At 35.8% G+C, this 21561-nt stretch overlaps 1 protein-coding gene and 1 non-coding gene across 5 annotated transcripts in view; one reads left to right on the top strand and one right to left on the bottom strand.

Annotated features, from left to right (window-relative positions):
• The window catches only part of LOC121971332 (callose synthase 3-like), a 55573-nt gene that overhangs the window by 4030 nt on the left and 29982 nt on the right, over positions 1 to 21561 (top strand). For all 4 annotated transcript variants that reach the window (XR_006109110.1, XR_006109112.1, XM_042522548.1 and 1 more), the window contains 13 exons: positions 3466 to 3566; positions 7226 to 7347; positions 7435 to 7528; positions 7669 to 7779; positions 7845 to 7961; positions 8072 to 8164; positions 8275 to 8366; positions 8499 to 8625; positions 12622 to 12759; positions 12833 to 12909; positions 12989 to 13082; positions 13431 to 13553; positions 13655 to 13769. Coding sequence is in view for 2 of the 4 variants with exons in the window: in XM_042522548.1 (XP_042378482.1) it covers positions 3466 to 3566; positions 7226 to 7347; positions 7435 to 7528; positions 7669 to 7779; positions 7845 to 7961; positions 8072 to 8164; positions 8275 to 8366; positions 8499 to 8625; positions 12622 to 12759; positions 12833 to 12909; positions 12989 to 13082; positions 13431 to 13553; positions 13655 to 13769 (1404 nt within the window). In the remaining 2 variants the exon portion in view is untranslated. The remainder of the gene's footprint in view (positions 1 to 3465; positions 3567 to 7225; positions 7348 to 7434; positions 7529 to 7668; positions 7780 to 7844; positions 7962 to 8071; positions 8165 to 8274; positions 8367 to 8498; positions 8626 to 12621; positions 12760 to 12832; positions 12910 to 12988; positions 13083 to 13430; positions 13554 to 13654; positions 13770 to 21561) is intronic.
• On the bottom strand, positions 2695 to 2795 carry LOC121993273. The gene has a single exon (XR_006115150.1). It is a non-coding gene; the product is annotated as a U6 spliceosomal RNA (small nuclear RNA).

Here is a 21561-nt window from a genome sequence, read left to right as displayed (position 1 = left end):
AATTTATTACTCATGTAACATAATTTTATACCCTGAACATTGTAAATTACTCACCACCAGGAGACTTGCGAACTGTTTAACTAGTCAAAACATTCATTTGGTAATCTTACCGTACTAATCTGAAGTCCGATTTTCAAAACATTGAGAGAAACCAAACAAGAATTACCCATTTTTTGAAATGCCTCCAACTCACAACCAAGCCTCTAATCGCACACCTAAACTCCACCAAATGCTAGGACTGTAAGATATAGATAAAAAATAACTTTTAACTATAATGCTACAAAATCCAAACTTGAATCACAACATTAAGAACTTGCCTTGTTCATGAATCACAACAACCAATTGATTGCCAATCCCTCCTAGTCAAAATTCAAAAGTCCTATGAAAAGAACACTTTCTTTCCTACCATAAATAACAATATGAAACAAAAGCCTTATTCAAGATCAAGAATAATATAAACTATAGGGAAACAAATCAAGTGTCCACAATTAAAAGAAGGTTATTGAAATTTTCCTGCAATTTTTGCTTGAACAAGGAGAAAGGCTACCTAAAACCATTATCTAGAATGCAAATCTAGTTGTCCAAGTAGGGAAGAAACCTTCTTGCTATTGCTTTGAGTTTGACATTATCAAAGTCTCTCAGTGCCAAATATTTGGAGAAAGAGGCTTGATTGGTGGACTAACACATCGGGCATGATCTCATTGTCCAAGATCAACAGGGAATCAATCTATTGCCTATATTTGTGGGAGAGGAGGGCTCCTCTCACTGACTATTAGCCTCATGAAGAGGAGGAGATGGACTCATGACAAGAGGAGAGGGGAGAACTAATTGATGATATCATCATAGACTAAGAAGCTCATGATTGGAATAGGGAACATGATTGAGATTGATCAAAGGGAGGAGGGGGAGATCAAGATGGGGAGTGAGGGTGACTTGTTATGAAGAAAGCAACAGAAGTTTGAGGGATTTTAATAGGAGAAACACTACCGAAGACTTTAACTTAACCACTGGATCAACTTCTCCACTAAACCAAATCTGCACTATTGGTTCAATCACATAACACCTAGTTTGATTCAATTCAAGCCTAATTTGAGCCCAAGGCACAACCTAAACCCATCTAATCACAATTTCAAAGGATCAAGAAAGCCTCAAATTGAATCACAATGAATCCCAATGAACCAAAATCTCCTAACACACAATTCAACTTCAATTAAATCTATATAATCTTCAGTACAACCCTAAACACCGGTTCATTCATGATAAGAATTTAATTAAGATTTGATGAACTAACACATATTGTTTTGCTAATTATTGTGATATCTTTATACTTGATTTTGTTTTGGATTGTAAAATGTTTTAGTTGAGAGGAAAACTTGTGTATTTTATAAAAAAAAGGGCAGCTCGGTGTGCGCGAAGCTCCCACCCTGCGGGTCCAGAGGAAGGATCCATTGTACACAGTCTTACCTATTTTTTTGCAAGAGGTTGTTCCCAGGATTCAAACTTATGTCCTTTTGGTCACAAAGCAACAACTTTACTGTTGCGCCAAGGCTCCCCTTCAAAGCTTATGTATTTTATATATAATTTTTTTTTTTACAAACCACCTATTTATTAACATAGATAATTAGCCAATTCTCCTAAAGACCAGTTAGCCAGTTCTTCCTAATACTTGGTAAGTAAATGTATTATTTTAAGACCCTTCATAAGTAGATGACTCGAATATAACATGGGATAAGAAGATATTAAAGTTGAAAATGATAGCCAATAGTGTACTCAGTGAGTCAAAAAGACGTGCACTATCATGTAAAAAGTCTTAGTGGTGGAAAGTACAAGAGAAAGTAAAGGTAAAATGAGCCGCTTATAAGTTATTATAATAATGAAAAAACTTAAAAAAGTATGCAATAGCTAAGAAAGAGGCCAAAAAAGTGGGGAGACCACAAGAATATAATATTCAGCAGATTAGTCAAACATTGTTTCCCATTAGGCCTCATTTGAAGCACCATAACATACACCATATAGGCCCAAGTTAAGAACCCTCCTGTCCAACGAAAGAAGAAGATTCGGCCCTGAATCAGTGAATGTAGAGCTCTTCTAACCTCCGGCGACCCCCTCCAAAGCCTAATCATAATCTTCCATTTATGAAGCAGGTTGAATTTTGATTCAGAATCACCTATAAAGGTTTTCCAACATTTTGCCTGCCAAATGACCCAGAACCACCTCCTTAATGTATGTCCGATCTGGCCACCAGCTTACTGAAGAAGGATTATCTCTCTGGAATCCTAGCATAATCTTAAAAATGCTCCAGTCCATTACTGCCAATAGTTGAGTTGTTGCATAGATTCTTCATGGTCCACATTTCCGGAGAAAGCACAAACTGTATCAGGCAATGATACCCCTTCACCAAATTTACTTTCTTGTTAATTCTTCCCAACAAAATCAGCCAAGCAACAAGTTTTGCTTTAGCTGGAGCAAATGAATTCCATGTGGCATCAGAAATTTCAAAGTCACTCCCGAGGATGATCATAAGCATTGGAAGTTCAAAACGGTTCCCTTTGGGATTCCACCTAAAGCATTATTTGCTACTCATGTCGGTTGGTACTTGCCTAAGTTGTTGTTGAAGCAACAGTAAGTCAGAGTTCAGGATAGGTCTCGAGAAGGAGAGGCCAAGCGTTTGCTGCAATGGGTGATGCTCATTTAAAAAGTTTGGACAATTTCTCAATTTATGCAAGTCATCCGTGATCAGGAGACATACTAATTTTCTTTGTGCTGTCCCAATTTAATTGCTCTTTATTTATAGTTTGTCTAGCTAGGTTAACACGAAAAAAATCAAATGAACTGCATAAGATTGTGACTCTTGGTTCACCTGATTTCAAGTATGAGCCTCGCTGATCAGATTTCTTGAACTCCTCTCCTCACTATTAAGCTGAAGACTAGTGTGTTAAAATTTTACATGCTTAATGCATTCATCAATCGTGACCAATGTCATTGAAATTTACCACACAACTACACAAAAGTCGGTATAGAAATGTTGATTATCTTGCTCCTTAGATATTAAGCCAAGTTTCTTATAATCTATGATAGTCAACAATGAGGATACAAATTTTTTCTCTGCATCAGGTAGCTTTTGGTAGGCATTTGAAAGACAATTTAAACTGGTTTCTCCTTAATTATAATCTCTGTGTGATTTTCTTTTAATCTTGTATCTTTCTGCCCATCTTGAAACTATTTGTTGTTATTCTAAGTGAGCTAGTAAATTTTTAAAATTACAGTGGAGATCCATTAATTGGTTCTTTCTCTTTATCTTGGATCTGTGATAGACTGGTCAAATTTGTAGAAATTAATTTCCTTATTTTGTTCTTGATTTATAGCTTTTTACAAGAATTATTCAATCCTTCTACATTTATATTTAATTCTGTTATCATACTCTGTCATATTTGTTTGAATGTATGATGTTTTTTAATGGATTAGGTCGTTTCTATGCTTTTGAGAAAGCTCATCGTTTGGATCCTACTTCGAGTGGTCGTGGTGTTCGCCAATTTAAGACTGCACTTCTTCAGAGGTTAGAAAGGGTATGTCTTTTACACTTCCAGAATCCACCTTAAATTTATTTGGCTTTCGATGCCTTACTATTTATTCTCTGCTGAGAATTTTGATTATGCTATTACATTTCAGATTACATATGAAAGATATGTATATTCAACATTAGATATTTATTCACATTTTGTTCAATTTATTTTTTTAGGAATGTATAGATTTACCTCACATGGGATACTGTTCTAGTAAGCTGCTATTACATTTCAGATTACATATGAAAGATATGTATATTCAACATTAGATATTTATTCACATTTTGTTCAATTTATTTTTTTAGGAATGTATAGATTTACCTCACATGGGATACTGTTCTAGTAAGCTGGTATTTTTACATTGGAATCCCATATATGGATGCTATTCTTTCAGTTGGCTATTACTTTCAACTCAATATCAGGGCTGTTCAATCATAAAATTCCTAAACCACTTATATCAATTTGGAATCCCTTCCCAAAATTGGCACTTCTTTGATGCTTACCCTTCGAGTTTTCTCCTCCATTTATCCTTTCCTTAGTGTGGCAGAGTTGATTGATTAACCACTTATCTCAAAAGCTCAAACTAATTGATAAGCGATCAAGAAGTGCCTGAAAAAGACCAATTCCAGGTTTATGTAATGGACCACCATGCTTATTCACGTGGTATTATCCGACATGGAGCATCCTAGCTTTTAATACTGTGCTAGACCACCATGACTTTTTCCCTTTGCTCATACTTGGTTTTCACTGGCTTTGCAATCAGATGTATTGTGTTTGGCTTGGTTTGTAAGACCACTGCCAGGATCTCGTGCCCCAACATTTTGAGGAATAAGCAGACTGAAAACAACCATCCTGCCTACGGAAAACAATCATTGATGATGATGTATAGCACCCTTGCAACAATCTTTGATGATGATGTCAATCACCCTTGCAAGACGTTTTTTCTCCTTCAAATCAGATCTCTGATCATATTCACTATGCTTTCCAAATTCCAATAACACCTTTTGTACTTTCCTGAAGGTGGTTTCAGTGTGATGTGATAGTGATTAGTGAACAACCACTCGCTATGTGCTTTGCCACATCTGAGTACCTAGGGATAGCAAACTTGCACTTACCAGGTCATGCTATTTCATTTATTATTATTATTATTATTATTTTTTGTTGCTTGTATAAAATGGGAACATATAAAGCAGGATCCTTTACTATAAGGATATTTAGTTACATGAAAAAAACTTTCCTGTATTTTCCCCACAAATTCTCGTTAGGTGAGGTTTTGCATGTACAACTTATAATGGAAGCAAAAATACTTCATTATGAAAAACAAGTGAGTCTTGTTAATGATAATCCATGGTTTTTGGTGTCGAGCCATCCTATTTGGTACTAGTGAAATATACCATTTTGCGACATGTGAGATAATCTCAACACCGACAACAGGTGAAAAGAGAGGGAGCAACGAAAGTGAGAAGTGCTAATCTTTTTTTTAATAATATCATAACCTAATTAAATACCAATAAATCTTAAATCTTAAACTAACTTATCCTATATATAAATTTACTTAAATTTTAAATTGATTAAAATAAATTCAAATTGAGTTTGAAGTTATTTGATTCTAATTATTATGCTTAATAGACTATGTGATAAGCTACTCTTACTGCTCAAAATATAAAATAGTAGTTTGATTTAGCTAATTAGATATTTAAAAGTTTTAAAAATAGTTTAAAATGGAAAATGTAAATATGATAAAACTATTTAACATTACGAAGATATTTTTTTGCGTTATGACTTTTACAATGTACGACATACTAGAACTGTCAATTTGGGTTGGGTCCATTGGATTGACCCACCGGTTTGAATTTTATCAACCCCGTCGTGAGCAGACCCGCCTAAGCCCACAACTCGGGCGGGTCAGCCCACGACAAACTTTGGTTGGCCCGCGGGTTGAGAAACATATGTAAGCCAAGTTTTATGTCAATTTATTATTATTATTATTTTTTTATAATTTTAAAATAAAAATAATACTTTACATCAAACATAAGTACTTGTTTGTGTCTATTTACACTTAAAATATTCTGGATACATTTGATTGATGAAATCTTTCCGAAGTAAAACGTTGAAGATATGAAACTTTTTTTTATTTTTACTTTTAAATTTTTTATGGGCTTGTGGGTTGGCCTGCCTAATCCGTAATTTGCCTTGGATTGAGTTGGAGACTTCCCAACCCGCTAAGATGACATGTCGACCAGCCCCGTCTCGCCAAATAGTTGGCCCGTCACCTCGCCAAATAGCTGGCCCGTCACGGGCCGGCCCACCCCACCACGGGTTGGCTCGTCTGACAACTCTATGACATACTGTTTTGATTAAATGAAAATTTATTTTATTAAGGTAAAAAATAATTTATTTATTTTTAAACTTATTTAAATCAAATATGATTGAACCTAGAAAATTAAATTTTATTAAAATAAATCTTGAATCCAAAATCTTTAAATTCGCTTGACTTGAGTCAATTTTTTTTGGATATTTTATATTTATAAAATTAAATATATTATATTATAAAATTTAAAATCTAATTTAAGTCTAAAATATAATATTTTACATTTAACATTTAGAATTTTTATTTTTTTTGTCCACTCTAATTATTATAGTTAAAAGAAAACCAACTTAAAACCAAAACAATAAAATTTGAATTATTTAACTTCAACCAAAATTTTTATCTAGACTTTATCAAACAAAATATAGGAAATAACATGGTATTTAATATCAAATATCTTATCAATTGCTCATGGAGAAATTTCAAAACATAGTTATTTAAAAATATACATTCATTTCAATTTTCAAATAAATTTACATCCTTAACAATCGAAACTTTCTTGTGTCTTTAAACTCCAATATTGCTGAATTTGAAAACAAAATATGCCCCTCAATTTGTAAAGGACAGAAAAACTCATTTTCTTATTGCTTGTTACATCATTAAGGGAAAAAAGTTAACTGTTTGTATTAATAATTTAATTAAATAAGCATCAAAATTGTATTGACATGACACAATATGCCAATATGGTACCCAAATCATATTGCATATTGTTCCGATCAATGACTGAAACTCCAATATGACTCAAAATTTAAATCTTGAATAATGTGGCAAGATAAAAAACTTTCACTGATTCTATAAAAATGTTAATGGTTGGAGTTCTTGAATTTTTCTTGTGAATGCATGACCCTTTTTATGCTCTTAATGCTAAGAGGAATTTACAATTTTTTTTTCCATTGAGATATAACTAATCAAAAAGATTAATCTAACTGATTTCCAAAAAAGAGTACGGTAATTGAAAAAAAGATTGTCATTAATATTTAGACGTTATCATGTATAATTTTTTTTTTTTTTTTTTACTTCGAAGTTGCTTCATCTTTTGCAAGATAAAAAATATAGTCGAACTAGTTAATTGGAGCCTAGCAATTGTCTTTGAACACGCTTTTACGATCTCAATTATTTGTGTTATTTTTATTATTTAGACCTTGCATTTCCACTTCGATATTTCTATATCTATTATAGTAACTTTTGTTTTTCTTACCATCCAACACTAACTGGGAGGTGTTGCTAGTCTAGTACAATCTAGTTCTTTCAACATAATGGGAATACTTTACATATTGGTGTCTCCCATGATTAGGAGAACAATCCTACACTGAAGGGAAGAGTTCATAGAAGTGATACACGGGAGATGCAAACCTTCTACCGAGAGTACTTTAAGAAATACATTCAAGCACTTCAAAATACTGAAAAAGCTGATCGGTGGGCAGACTATTTAAAAAGCATAATTATCTAATTTGTGGAAGTTTATAATATCCACCTCTTGACCTATTAATCTATTACAATCAGTGCTCAACTTACCAAAGCCTATCAGACAGCTGCTGTCTTATTTGAGGTTTTAAAAGCTGTTAACCAGACCCAAGCACTTGAAGTTGAACCTGAGGTAAATCTTTCCAGAATTTTCTTTCATATTGTTCATCTTTATTCCTCTCTTCATCTGGTTTATGGGTTTCATGTTTTCATACATCATAGTTCTATTTAAGTTTTCTTTCTTGAATTTTTCTTGTGGCACTGTTAACACAGATATTGCGAGCTCACGATGAGGTTAAGGAGAAGACCAAAACTCTTGGTCCATATAACATCCTTCCTCTTGATCCTGACAGTGCAAACCAAGCTATCATGCGTTATCCAGAGGTTTTGCTTCCTTTCTAGTATGATTCTGTTATGCATTTTAATTACTACTATCTTCTATTTCACAGATTCAAGCTGCTGTATCTGCCCTTCGAAACATAAGGGGTCTTCCATGGCCTAAGAACCATAAGAAGAAGCCTAATGAAGATATTCTAGATTGGCTGCAAGTTATGTTTGGCTTTCAGGTAAGCACTACTTCTCAATTGTCCTGTATATTTTAGTTGGTATTTGATTAATTTTTCTTCCCTATATGCCATCTCTCTTGGTAGTATTCTATGTTTGTATATTCATGCAGGAAGATAATGTGTCTAATCAAAGGGAACACCTGATTTTGTTACTTGCAAATGTCCATATACGTCAAATTCCAAAGCCCGATCAGCAACCCAAGGTTCTCTCAGCCCTTTGTGCACGTTTTTTGCCAATAAGTTGATAATGAATGTGCTTGTGTTTTACCTTTTTTTGGGGCAGCACTAATATTTTGTGATACTTGCTCTTTAGTTGGATGAACGCGCATTGACAGAGGTCATGAAGAAATTGTTTAAGAACTACAAGAAGTGGTGCAAGTACTTGAATCGGAAGAGTAGTTTGTGGTAAGGATAAGCATTCAAGATATGCATTTTTCATTTGTATGTCAGTTCTCTCTGTTTTTTATTTTGGAGTTGAAAGTCCCCCACACAACTTGCGACCTTTAGCTATCAGAATAAGAGGAATTAAAATTTCAGGTTGCCAACTATACAGCAGGAAGTGCAACAGTGGAAGCTTCTATACATGGGCCTTTATCTTCTTATTTGGGGTGAAGCTGCAAATTTAAGATTTATGCCAGAATGCCTTTGCTACATCTATCATCATGTATGATTTAGCACCAGTTATTTTATCCGATTCATATAATTTTACAGCTTCTTTTGCCTATCAGTTATTTTGCAGCACTTGTTTTTTTTACTACTACATAATTCTTTTATTATTATATTTGCCTTATTTTTATTTTTGAAAATTGATGCGTGGACCACATTTACTTGAATCACATGGTTTCATTAACGTCTGGCTTTGGTCACGAAAAGTTAGGTTGTAGAAATTTTTACAGAAACTTTCATTTGTTGATTTCCTTGGGACCTTGTTCTATATTTAGATTGTTACCCATGCTTTTTGGCAATATCTTTTTGCTGATAGCCTAACAATGTCGCTGGAAATCTTACACAACAAAATCATCAGGAACTACATATTATAAATCCAAGTTTAGAGTCTGAAGCAAGTACTGAATAGAACTACTCAATTACCAAGTACCAACCCTACTGTGTGCACAATTGCATAAACTTAATTTAGCTACCACCACCAATGAGTGTGCAACAACTCTTAGGTTGCATTTGGTATACATGAAGGAATGACATCAGAATGCATTGTTCATTCTGTAATTCCATTCTCGTGTTTATTATGATGACTAAAATCTTTGACTTGTAGTCCTCACACTAATTTGCAAATGAGCTTGCACCATCAGAACAAACATAAAATTGGTACAGAATGCTCACAAGCTCAGTTTGTGACAGAATGTTTAATTAAAATAAGCTCTTTCTAGCAAAGAAAATTCTAATGTCCTTGGCCTTCTTGGTAAGGCACAACAAAGTGGTTAGAACTGTTAATTTTTAGTTTAAATTTTAGTTCGCAAGCTGATTTTCAATGTAAACTAACATAAAATTGTTACAACCACCAGGTGATAGATATGCTAGAGGGGGAGGGGGTGAATATCATAGTTTGCAGAATCATTGTGGCAAAAAGGCGAATACGCTCGCCCCAGCGCCCCCGCCAACCCATCCCAGGGCCAACATGTAGGAGGTAAATCACGGACGGCTACTAGCCTTTGGAATAGTGACTAGCACATAAGGGAGGTATTTACCTCGGCTTTGCTGAGATTCGAACCCCAAACCTCATTGTGGCAACGCCTCATATGCTAGCCACGAAACCCATCCGAGGGGACTATAGTTTGCGGAATCATGATTCTACGTAGGATCGATTTGGGGTCGTAGAATTGTGCAATCCTACCAAAAACCCTTGAAATTTTATGGTACATGATTAATAATTAGAAAAAAATGTCTTAGAAGGCAATTTGCATATAAATAAATTAATAATTTTGCGTATACGTGCAACTGTCGACACCACATCATTACATGTTCAAATTTAAATTAACTATTTATATTTTCATATTACAAAATAAAAGAGTATAAAATTTCTACTAATACAATAACAATATAATCACATTCAACCTCAAGAATGTTCCCTTGGTTTACAAGATGACCCAGTTTAAAGGCCAACAAAGCAGATGTAACAGAAGTTATTGAATCATTTGATTCAAATATGAATGTCGGAAATAATCTTTTAAAGGCTTGTTGATTATGCAAAATACATGCAATAGGCATCCAAAAACTTATCATTTTGAAAAAAAGAAACAACAAAATATTATTGATAAAAAATTAACTCAAAAATAACTAAACAAATGTTTAAATAGTCTCAAAACCCTAACCCTAACTCTGCAAAAGACGAAAATAATTTAAATTATAAAATAGTCCAAAAGATAATAAAAAAGGACTAAAATTCTTTTGGGCCTCCAAAAAGGCTTTAAACAATGTTTTTTTAGTCTGAAACTTAGCGATTATGAGTAAACTCGGTTACCAACAGTACATCTATGACGAACTTCGATTTGATATATTATAGGTCCCGTGGTTCAATACAAGTCAAAAGTTATAGCCTATCAAAGCTTCCGCATTAGCAGCCCCCAACCAAAAATGCGTAGAATCTCGTTTGTAACATAGGATCATATCGATCCTGCTCCAATTTCACCGATACCACCGATGCCCCGATTCCACAGTAAAAAATTGATCCTACATGATCTAGGAGCAATTTGGTGCTTTCGGATCATACGATCCTACAATCCAGATCATGATTTTGCAAGCTATGGTGAATATAATCATCTTTCACAATATGTTTAGTTCCTACACTACTTGTTATGCTGTGGAAATATAAACAAATAATATCAACAATTAAAAGCTAAACAAATCAATCAAATGCTACTCTTTTACATGGTTTGACAGTCCCTCGGACTCCTACACTTATAATTCGTCAATAGATGAAGTCATTATCTTTTTCCTTAGATCAACTATCAAAGATGGAGAAATTTCTTACAAGATCACACCCACAAAGAGAGTCATGAGGAAGAAGACTTTTAATATGGTTTTTTCCATTCTTATTTTGCTAGTCCCAAAACCTACCGAATCCTTCCTTTTATACTTGTCAGAACTCCTCATTGTAATTTGATTACCCGCCAATCACTCAACTGATCTGAATCATTTAGTCAATTGCTTTCCCTGATCTAATCATTGTTGAGTAATGACTTTTTTTTGCTTTCCATCTCAACATTGGTCAATTGGTAATTTACCATAAGTTGACCCATGTGCCATTTAGTCGACTGTTCACTTGACTAGTCACGCGAACAGAACTTTCTGTTGGTTACCTCCTCGGCCTTAGTTGATTGCTAGTCGACTGGATTGATTCACCAGTGAACTGTATTCTACACTAGTAGTTAGACTTCAAACACCGAATCATTGGGATTTTGGGTTTTCCTGTCATTCCACCAGCTAGGAACTTGACAACCAATTCAATGGTTGAATCTGCCTACATTGAGTTCTATCCTTGCCCTATGTGTACAAGTCATTAAATGCTCACAACTCACACTAGCTTTTTGCAGCTTGATTTTGTGCCTTAGTCATCTCTCCTATGTCCCTTGAATATGTACGAGCCCTCAACTCTTTCACATGCGATCTTTCATGTTGCCTCTATGCACTCTATCTCCGTTGGCTGTCGTTCTTGCTATTCGTCGATCTTCCTCTCCCTGCAATTGCTTAGTGGCCTCGTGCAACCTTCTTCGATTTCTTCTAACCTGAAGCCATTGAGCCTCCAACTTGGCCATGCCAAGTGATTACTCTAGAGCTGCTATAATTACCATCTTAGTGCTTTTCGTCATGTGTCCATTGGATGTCTCATACCATCTTTCTCTAATCTCTATGGACCTCTAAGTCATTGAGTAGTCATGAACTTTCCAAGCTCCATGTGCGTTCCTGTAAGACCATACATACTCAAACACATCAAATCACAATGCAAGGCCTAACTTAAATCTTTTGCCCAAATTTCAAAACCTAATGTCATATTGGACCACTTGGGGCACAATTTGCACCAACAAAAATTAGTGAATACTCACAGGTTGGTTTACAAATCATTTTACGGTGGAATTCTTTTACCAAAACAAGTTATTTAGCAAAAAATTTGATATTTGTATGACATGTCTCTATAATGGGGGCTATAGGCCCAGTGTGTAAAATATTTGATTTTTAGACATCAAGTGTTATGTAGAAATTTCACCATAGGTTTAGTTTAGTTATAAATGAACATGCAGTGATTTTTGACTAATAAATATTATAATAGTGGTTATATTAGTTTAAAATACACTTGGATTGTTGTTATGCTAAGGTCCAGAGCTGTGTCCATCGCTGATCAAATGAGAATTTACATTTCTGCTTCAAAATAATTCTCTTAGACAAAGAAATATTTTAATCCCATCATTAGTTTAAAATAATTGGATTATTGTTGTTCTAAGGCCAGAGTTGTGTCCCTTCTTGATCAAATGAGAATTTACATTTTTGCATTAAATATCTTTTGATGTTTGACAGATGGCTAACCATATTGCTCCATATTGTTGATATTCTGTTGCATAATAAGTGTGATATTTAGGTTCCACATTTTAAGGAAGCCACAGTCTATTTCCTTCTAATGGTTCTGTTTTTTTACGTCTCTGTTTTCCAGATGGCATTTGAGCTATATGGTATGCTATCAGGGAACGTAAGCCCTATGACAGGTGAACATATAAAGCCAGCATATGGTGGTGATAAAGAAGCTTTTCTAACTAAAGTTGTAACTCCAATATATAATATTATTTCTATGGTACGAATATGTTGGTCCCATTTGTTGTGCTATTTAACCTTCTTTCTGATCTTAATACATCATTCAAATGCAGGAAGCTAAAAAGAGCAAGGAACAAAAATCAAAACATTCACAATGGAGGAATTATGATGATTTGAATGAGTATTTTTGGTAAATCTAAAAGATTTACTGAAGTTACATAACAACGATTGGTTAATTTTGCAAATAATTATTATTCTGTATGTTACAGGTCTGTCGATTGTTTCCGATTAGGCTGGCCTATGAGAGCTGATGCTGATTTCTTTTGTCAACCACCTGGATCTTTGTCTTACAATAAAAATGGGGTAGATTCCATGATCAGTCTATCTTTTCTTATTTTAATAAGATATAGTTACGCCTTTCTGCTGTCTGTCTTTTCCACATATACATTTCTTGTCCTTTCTAATCTTCAGATTCTGCAAATACTAGGTTTATGCACATTGTCATTGTCATGTAGCTTACCCAAGTTGGTTATGTACAAAGATGCTTTTTCTTATTATTGTTTAAATGCTGTTGACTATTGAGTTGCTATTTCTTTGTGTGCTTCTTACAAAAAGAAACCAAAGGACACTGAGAAAAACTTAATGTAATTGCACTTGTTTGAAATCTGATGGAATGCTATGGTAGCATACTTTTTCATTTTCATTATACAGGAAAATCATCAGCCTAGTACAGATCTCTGGACTGGAAAGATTAATTTTGTTGAGATACGGTCATTTTGGCATGTTTTTCGAAGTTTTGATAGAATGTGGATCTTCCTTATTTTATGTCTACAGGTGATTTTTGTTATATTTTTTAAATTGCAAAATATTTCTTTTCTTTCTTTTAGTTTCTTTCTTTTGAATTTCCTGTTACTGATGAATTCTCTTTCCCTAAGGCCATGATCATACTTGCTTGGGATGGTGGTTCACCAAGCGCTATTTTTGATGCTGAAGTATTCAAAAAAGTTTTGAGCTTTTTTATAACTGCTGCAGTAATGAGGCTGGGACAAGGTCTGTTGTGTTTGTGTTGTTTCCTTTTATATTTCATTATGTTTATATGTGAAGCTTGGACAAGCTTTTGAGCATCCATATTGTCTATGGAAATGTGGTTTTGTTTATATGCTCTATTCTTCTTTTTTTTTATAACTGCTGCAGTTATGTGAAGCTTTTGAAGAATCAATGCATTTTAAATATGTTTAGTTGTTACCACTAACAAAAAAAATGTTTAGTTGCTGAACATAGCCTGACTTTTCCAAACCATAAATTTGTGCACCTTCTGTCATGCCCTGGGAGTCCCTGCCAGTGGAAAATCCGGCAGCATCTCCTCTATGCCGGTGACAATATGAAGCATGAATACAATCACAAGTATACATCAGCCACACACGGCTGGAAAATATAAACAACCACATAGTTATATACTCAACCCACTTGGTTGGATCAAAATATCACAACCACGCAGTTATATATATATATATATATATATATAACCCACTTGGCTGTACTAAAATTAAAAACACAGCGGAAAACGATAGACCACCATTACAAACAAAAAACAAGACTGCTAGCTGGCTAGGCTTACACAACAAACAACACAAAATACCATATAACAACATTCCAGAAGCAAAATCGGAATATACAATGCTAAGTACACTTAATACATAAAACAAATAAAACACAAATGAAAACGGTAACAGTCTTCTGATGTGACATGGGAATCGGCAGACATGATACTCCAAGCGACTCCACATAACTCTACCTGATATCTGAAATAAAAATATATCAACGGTGTGAGTTCAACAACTCAGCGGATATCAAAGGACATGCACAATAAGAATATAACTAACAGTAATAATCATGGAATACAGTCTTCTGATCAATGATAGGAAATGCAAACTAAAGACAATAGAAGAATTGTACTCACCGGATCTCCTATCCGAAACATACGATCGTCAGACCAAATACCTCATGTCTCCTGTATGTATGTCAATCATATGCAACTACCAAAATGCAGCAACCGATATGCAACAATCACAAGCAACAAATGCAATCATGCAAAATGATGCAAAATGACATGTGTCACCCTTGACGCCAGTTAGCCATCTCACACGCGATGGTGAGACCGAGTGGGTAGGGCTATGACAACTGTGCACTCTGCCATCACTGCTCCTGAGTGACCGAGTGGACAGGATGTTGTCGGAGTACACCTATTCTCCTACCCCAAATCATAAGTGGGGGAGTTCAATGCTCTCATCTCATGCAGAGGAGGGATCCCTGTCGTGCTACCACGCTGCGTCACGCTACCCATGAGTGGACCAGCCGAGCATTGACAGAGAAAACTGCCACACACCTGCCTCCACTAACCCATGAGTGGTTGTGTGCAGATCCATATAAATGGCGATGTGCTCAACAATAATGGAGTTGACAATCGCACAGGATGCAATTATACAAGATGGTGCATGACACTAAGCATGTAAGTCCTGATCATAACCATTGCCAAATAATATGTACGAAAAAGGAAAAGGAATCCTATAACAATGATCTAGGTATCACAAAATTAGATACACATGCCAGCTAGTCCTAAACACAATAAAGCATAGTATGCCACAACCTCTAGCAACAAAATACACATGACAATATTCAAGAGTATATAAACATGAATGCATATCAGACAACAATAAAAGAAAACTACAGGTATCTAATAGTGGCATACCAAGACAAATATAAACATGATCATTGCTACTAGCTATAACCTACTATGCATATTAAAATGACATATCAAAAGAGATAAGTCAAAGGTACCCGTCTCAAAAGAAGATCGTGATCAGAAATCCTTTTATATATACCTTTTAAGTCAAAGGTACCCGTCTCAAAAGAAGATCGTGATCAGAAATGCCCGTCTCGAATCAGAGTCTTGCATCAATCAATATATATACCTTTTATTTAGCTAAAATCATATGAGATAAATAGCTAAATAAAATCCCCTAACCGGATTAAGGAAAACCCTAAACGATATAATTACTAACCCGATCTATCGGTTAATCCACTAATTAAAATCCATAGGTAAACTAGGGCTAGCTCTATTAACCCTAACCGTTCCACTATTCAATTAGATTAAAATCTATACATAATCAACCTAATACAAACTAACCAACTTGTACAATCCATTACCGCTAATGCAATCCAACGTAAAAATGGAATCACCTCTAAAACTCACCTAAATTTGGATGTATCACTGTTGATCCAAAGTCGAAGACGTTGGCTGCCGAGAACTGGTAGCTGGTGCAAGGTGAGGTGGCTGATCTCTCAAACAAAATTTCCCTAAACATTCCACACTTGATTCAGACTAAGTTAAACATGAATCAATTCAACAACTCACCCCACCTTTGCCCTCTCTATTGAATCACAGCCGGAGATACTTGTTGTTGGTTGATTGGACGTGGCGCCGACTTTGGTTGCTCGAAAACAGAAGGGGTTTCCGGCTAGGGCAGAGGCCTTGGTAGGCTGTCGGCTGACCAAGGAGAGGTCGACGGCACCAGCTAGGTAAAACAACGGTGGCTGCTTGGAAGAAGGAGAGGAGTGATGGCGGTTCTCACACGGCTAGCTTGGCTAGGGCAAAGGGCCCGTCGTCACGTGGAAGAAAGGAAGAAGGCACCGACGATGAAATTGGGAGAGAGGAAGGGCTGTGCCGACGGTGAAGGGGAGAAGATGATCGGGGCGGCTCGGAGTCGCTGGTGACAGATCTGGAAGGGAGGATTTCGCCGGCGTTGAGATGGGTTGCGGTGATGAGTTGAGGAGAGATCGCGGCGCCATCGGGTGAAGATGAAGAGGAAGGGTTCGGTGGGGGAAAGAAGAAATAGGCACGGGTAAAGGATTAAAGAAAAAGGAAAAATAATTAATTAAGGAAATTAAACATTTCCTCGTTCAAATATGCTTAAACAGGCTTTTCCCTAGCCTAATAATTTATCTCCTTAACGTACGTCATACGAGCTCTGGAAAATTCTCAGAAATTTTTTAAAAGTTCTTAAAAATTCCAATAAGATTATTTCTCAAAATAACCTTATTATTTAATTATTATTTTGTTGCCGTATTTTACACCTTCTTTCAAGTTTGTTACAAATTTGACAAACCTTGTATAATGCTAGGGTCTAGTTAGCTTACTTGTTTACATCAAATATGGCATGCTGACTCAATGGATCTGCATTACCATGAAGCATCATACTATGATTGTGGAAGATTGGATTCTGTTGATGAGGACGTATCTTCATCTGTTGTTGAGGACAAATATGTTTTTGATAGTTATTTTAATTTTGTTGTGATATGCTTATAATTCTAATATATGTAGACAAATATAGTAGTGGTATACTGAAAATTTTCATGCAGCATTATTTAATTAATTGAGATATTCTAAGAGCTAAAAGGTTATCTTTATCTTTTAAAAACTCTCAAGTTCATGCCAGAATTCACTTTATAAAAGCTTGTTGCTTTGTTTCTTTTTTCCCTTTTTAGATTAAATGTTTTTGTTTCTTCCTTGCAAGGTTTGAATAAAATGTTAACAAATGTTAGCCACGTGGTAATTCATATACTTTAAAATAGTTAATAAAATTTGCAATGATCACCTGAGTTGCCATATATTTAATAAAAACTAATAACTTGCAACAATCATGTTAATTCAACTTGTAACAACATCCAAAATTTTCATGTCTCTTTGGGACCTCAATAATCTTGTAATGAAATCCGTAGTAGTATGTTCTCACTTTAGTCTAAATTAAACTCTGGTATCCATATCTTCTGAAACAAACTAACAACTCTCTGATGCAATGCCTTAGTTTGCTGACATCCTGCCCATATTCTTTCTTAATGCTTCACCACTAATATGATTACTTAAGATCTCTCAACATCGAACTACTGCTTGGATGTGCCACAAGTCATGATCAATGAATCTTTCACACGAGCTCTTCCTTGATAGGGTGTGTTTCATGAATGCACAACTTGCCTTGGAATTGTAAAGATCAATCAACACCTTGAAAGAATTCTTAGATAGGGCCTAGATCCATCATCTCTTTTATTGAAAGACCCAAGAAGCTGATCCTCCATCTCTCCACCTCTTAATCCGCTCAGATATGGGTGACTGATCCATTAATGATCCTAGAATGCACTTAAATGTGCCCCACTTCAACCAAACTCTAACTATGGAAACTACTTGATCAGGTCAGTAAGTCCAACTTTATGACATAGCAACATTCCTTTGAACATTTTGCTTGAAGCATTTGCCACCACATTTGCTTTCATAGGGTCGTAGCTGATAGTCAATTACAATCCTCAAGGAATTTTGAAAGCAGCCAAGAGATGAGAATAATAGGATTATTTGTCCTGTCGATTCTTTATTTCTTGATAGAGCAAACACACAAGAGAGATTCTATAAATACAATGTAAAGCAAGAGAAAAGTAAATAAAATACATATTTCCAAAAAGACATTCAAGGAAGCTAGGGGAAGCATGCTTGCAATTAATATTTTATTTTTCAACACTCCCCCTCAAGTTGGGTTGTACATGTTGTACATGCCCAACTTGCCACGTTCTTCAAAGTTACGTGGGAGAGCCTTTGTGAGAATGTCATCTATTTGATCTTGAGAGTTCTATATTTTCATTCGTCACATTCTCTGAAATGAAATGTCGGTTAATTTCAATATACTTCATTTTATTGTTCACCGGTTAATTTCAATATACTTCATTAGTGCATCGCAATTTAACTGTCTTCTATGTGGAAACTCCGAGGTCATTCATAATTATTCGTATTTGTATTCCTTCACAGATTCCAAGAGCAAGAGCCCTGTATTCAGCTTTAGCACTGTTTCTAACCACTACTGATTGCTTTTTGTTTCTCCAAGTTACTAGATTTTTCATTACATACGTGCAATAGCCAGATGTTGATTGTCTATCATTAACGTTTTCGGCCTTGCATCAGTGTAAACATGTATGCCTATGTCTTTAGTTTTCCGGAATAGTAGCCTTTTGCCCAGAGTACTTTTAAGATTTTTGAGAATTCTGTAAATGGCTTTCATGTGTTCTTCCGTGGGATGATTCATGAATTGACTTACTACACTTACAGAAAATCCGATATCGGGTTGAGTGTGTGATAGGTAGAGTAGTCTGCCTATAAGTCGTTGGTGTCTCCCCCTGTCAGTTGGTGCCGGGTCCTTTTCGGAACTAATTTTATTTGATCCATGCATCGGGGTGTCCACTAGTTTGCATCTAAGCATTCCAGCTTCCTTTAGTATATTCATAGTGTATTTTCGTCATGAAAGAAAAATACCTTGTCTCAATCTTGCTAGTACCATTCCTAGGAAGAATTTTAGATCTCTGAGATCTTTGATTTCAAATTCTCTTGTGAGGTGCTCCTTAGCTATTTCTTTTGGGTTGTCCTCCGTGACAATGATGTCATCGACATAAACAATAAGAATAGAGATTTTTACGAACAGTGTGGTCCACATGGCACTATTTGTACCTGTGTTTGGTTACAAATGTGGCAAACTTGTCAAACTATGCTTTAGGGGATTGTTTAAGGCCATACAAGGATTTCTGTAATATGCATACTTTGTTAGGGTATGATCCGATTCCAGATGGAACTTCCATAGATACTTCATCCAAGTCTCCGTTTAGAAAGACATTTTTGACGTCCAATTGGTGAAGCTGCCAGTTCTTGTTAGCGGCCAAGGAAAAGAGAATCCTAATTGTGTTAAGTTTAGCGATGGGCGCGAAGGTCTTTTGATAATCAATTCCATAAGGCTGTGAGAAATCCTTTGCCTCCAGTTGTGCCTTTAATCTTTCAATTGTTCCGTCCGCCTTGTTTTTGATTTTGAATATCCACTTGTAGCCAATTGCCTTTTTCCCTTTTGGTAGTTCGCAGATGGACCAAATATCATTTTTCTATTGTGCTCTTATTTCCTCATTTACTGCCTATTTCCATTGTCTGATTTAGAGCTTCATTAATATTGGATGAGACTTGAATGTTGTCGAAGGAGGCTATACATGCTCGGTTTTCGATGATAGCCTTTCATAAGAGATGTAATTGGAAATGGGGTGCATTGTGCATGATTCGACCCCTTTCCTTAAAGTAATCGGTATCTCCAAATCATTTGCCGTGGATAAATTAGATTCATGATTTAAGGTCGTACGTCAGTAGGATCTGAATTTGGTTCCGAATTTTGGACTAGTACTGAGCGTAATTTTCGTCTAGTATATACACAAAGTTGTTCTCGTGGATTAGGTTTGGTGGGGCTGTGTTAATGTCAAGAGTAGGCTCAGGCACAGTGTTTGTGTTAGGAGTAGGCTCCGACACAATGTTTGTTGTAGGGATTATTTCAGGCTCTTTGGGATAATATTCTCTCAAGTTCTCCTCCTGAATATCGGACTTGTGATAGTATGGTTTGGAGATGTAGATTTTCTTAGTTGTAGGCGAGTAGCATTTGTATCCCTTTAAAAGGGATGAATATCCAAGAAAAATGCATTTGGTGGAGCGAGGGTCAAGTTTGCCCCGATGTTTGTGGATGTGGACAAAGGATGTGCATCCAAAGATATTGGTGTGTGGGAGTGACCGAAGAAGTTTGGTGTGTGGGAAATATTGGATAAGTTGTTGAACTGGGATTTGGAAGTTGATGATGCATGATGGCATGCGATTGATGAGGTGTGGCAGTAGAGATGACATCAACCCAGAAGATTTTGGGTGCGTTGGAGGAAAACATTAGAGGACGAGTTACTTCCAAGAGGTGTTTGTTTTTATATTCAGCAACTCCATTTTTGTTGTGGAGTGTCGACGCAAGAATTGAGATGAATAATACCTTTGGAGTTAAGAAACACTCCTAGCTTTGAGGTGAAGTACTCGTGCATTGTTGGTTTTGAGTACTTGGATGGATGTATGAAATTGTGTTTGGATCATGATAAATAATTTTTCGAATATGTGACCGACCTCAGATTTTTCTTTCATTAGAAACAACCAAGAAACAACCAGGTGAGTCGTGTATGTTCATAAACAAAGGTTATGAACCAACAATTTCTTGTGAGAGTTTTGATTCGGGAGACCCCAAACATTGCTGTCAATGACAGTGAAAGGTTTGGGTGATTTATAAAGATTTTTTGGGAAGGGGCCATGTATGTTTAGAAAGTTAGCAAATCTCACGTTGAAAAGAAAATACCTTTTCATTAAGGAATAATTTGGAAACAACTTGGCAAGATAAGTGAAATTTGGAGGTGGAATCTTGTGATTTCAGCACGTTTACTAAAAGTTAGTTGACAACTAGGTAGAGGTGGAATCTCGTGAATAATGTCGTATTCCTCGTCTCAGTATCCTGAAATTCATGCGGGGAGAATTTAGCACGACATTTTAAATCAGGAGTCAATTTACTGATGGATAATAAATTGAATCTAGTGTGGGAATGTGTTATTTTAGCTGAACCAACACTGGTGATTTTAGCCATTGCTCCATTAGCAACACGGATATATGACTTGTCTTGTTGTAGCACAAAGTTATGGAGTAAAGATATATCATCCGTCATATGTTGCAATGCTCTTGAATCGATAATCCATCACCCAAACAACCTGGTTTTATTTTTAAATATCCGGAAAATACCTGAGTGGGATGAAGCTTGTTGTCCTTGTCCATCAACTGACTGACTGTGGAGGCTGTACATCAATAGGTGGCGCTGCTTGACCTTAGCCAGTTGAGGCAGGTCCATCTTGAGATGAGGCAGCCATTGTGCCATAGCTAACAGTCGATCGCCTGCTGATCATACCCACTCTGAAGGTT

The sequence above is a fragment of the Zingiber officinale genome, chromosome 1B (genome assembly GCF_018446385.1).
Source record: "Zingiber officinale cultivar Zhangliang chromosome 1B, Zo_v1.1, whole genome shotgun sequence".
NCBI lineage: Eukaryota > Viridiplantae > Streptophyta > Magnoliopsida > Zingiberales > Zingiberaceae > Zingiber > Zingiber officinale.
This window is presented reverse-complemented; position numbering and strand designations above follow the sequence as displayed.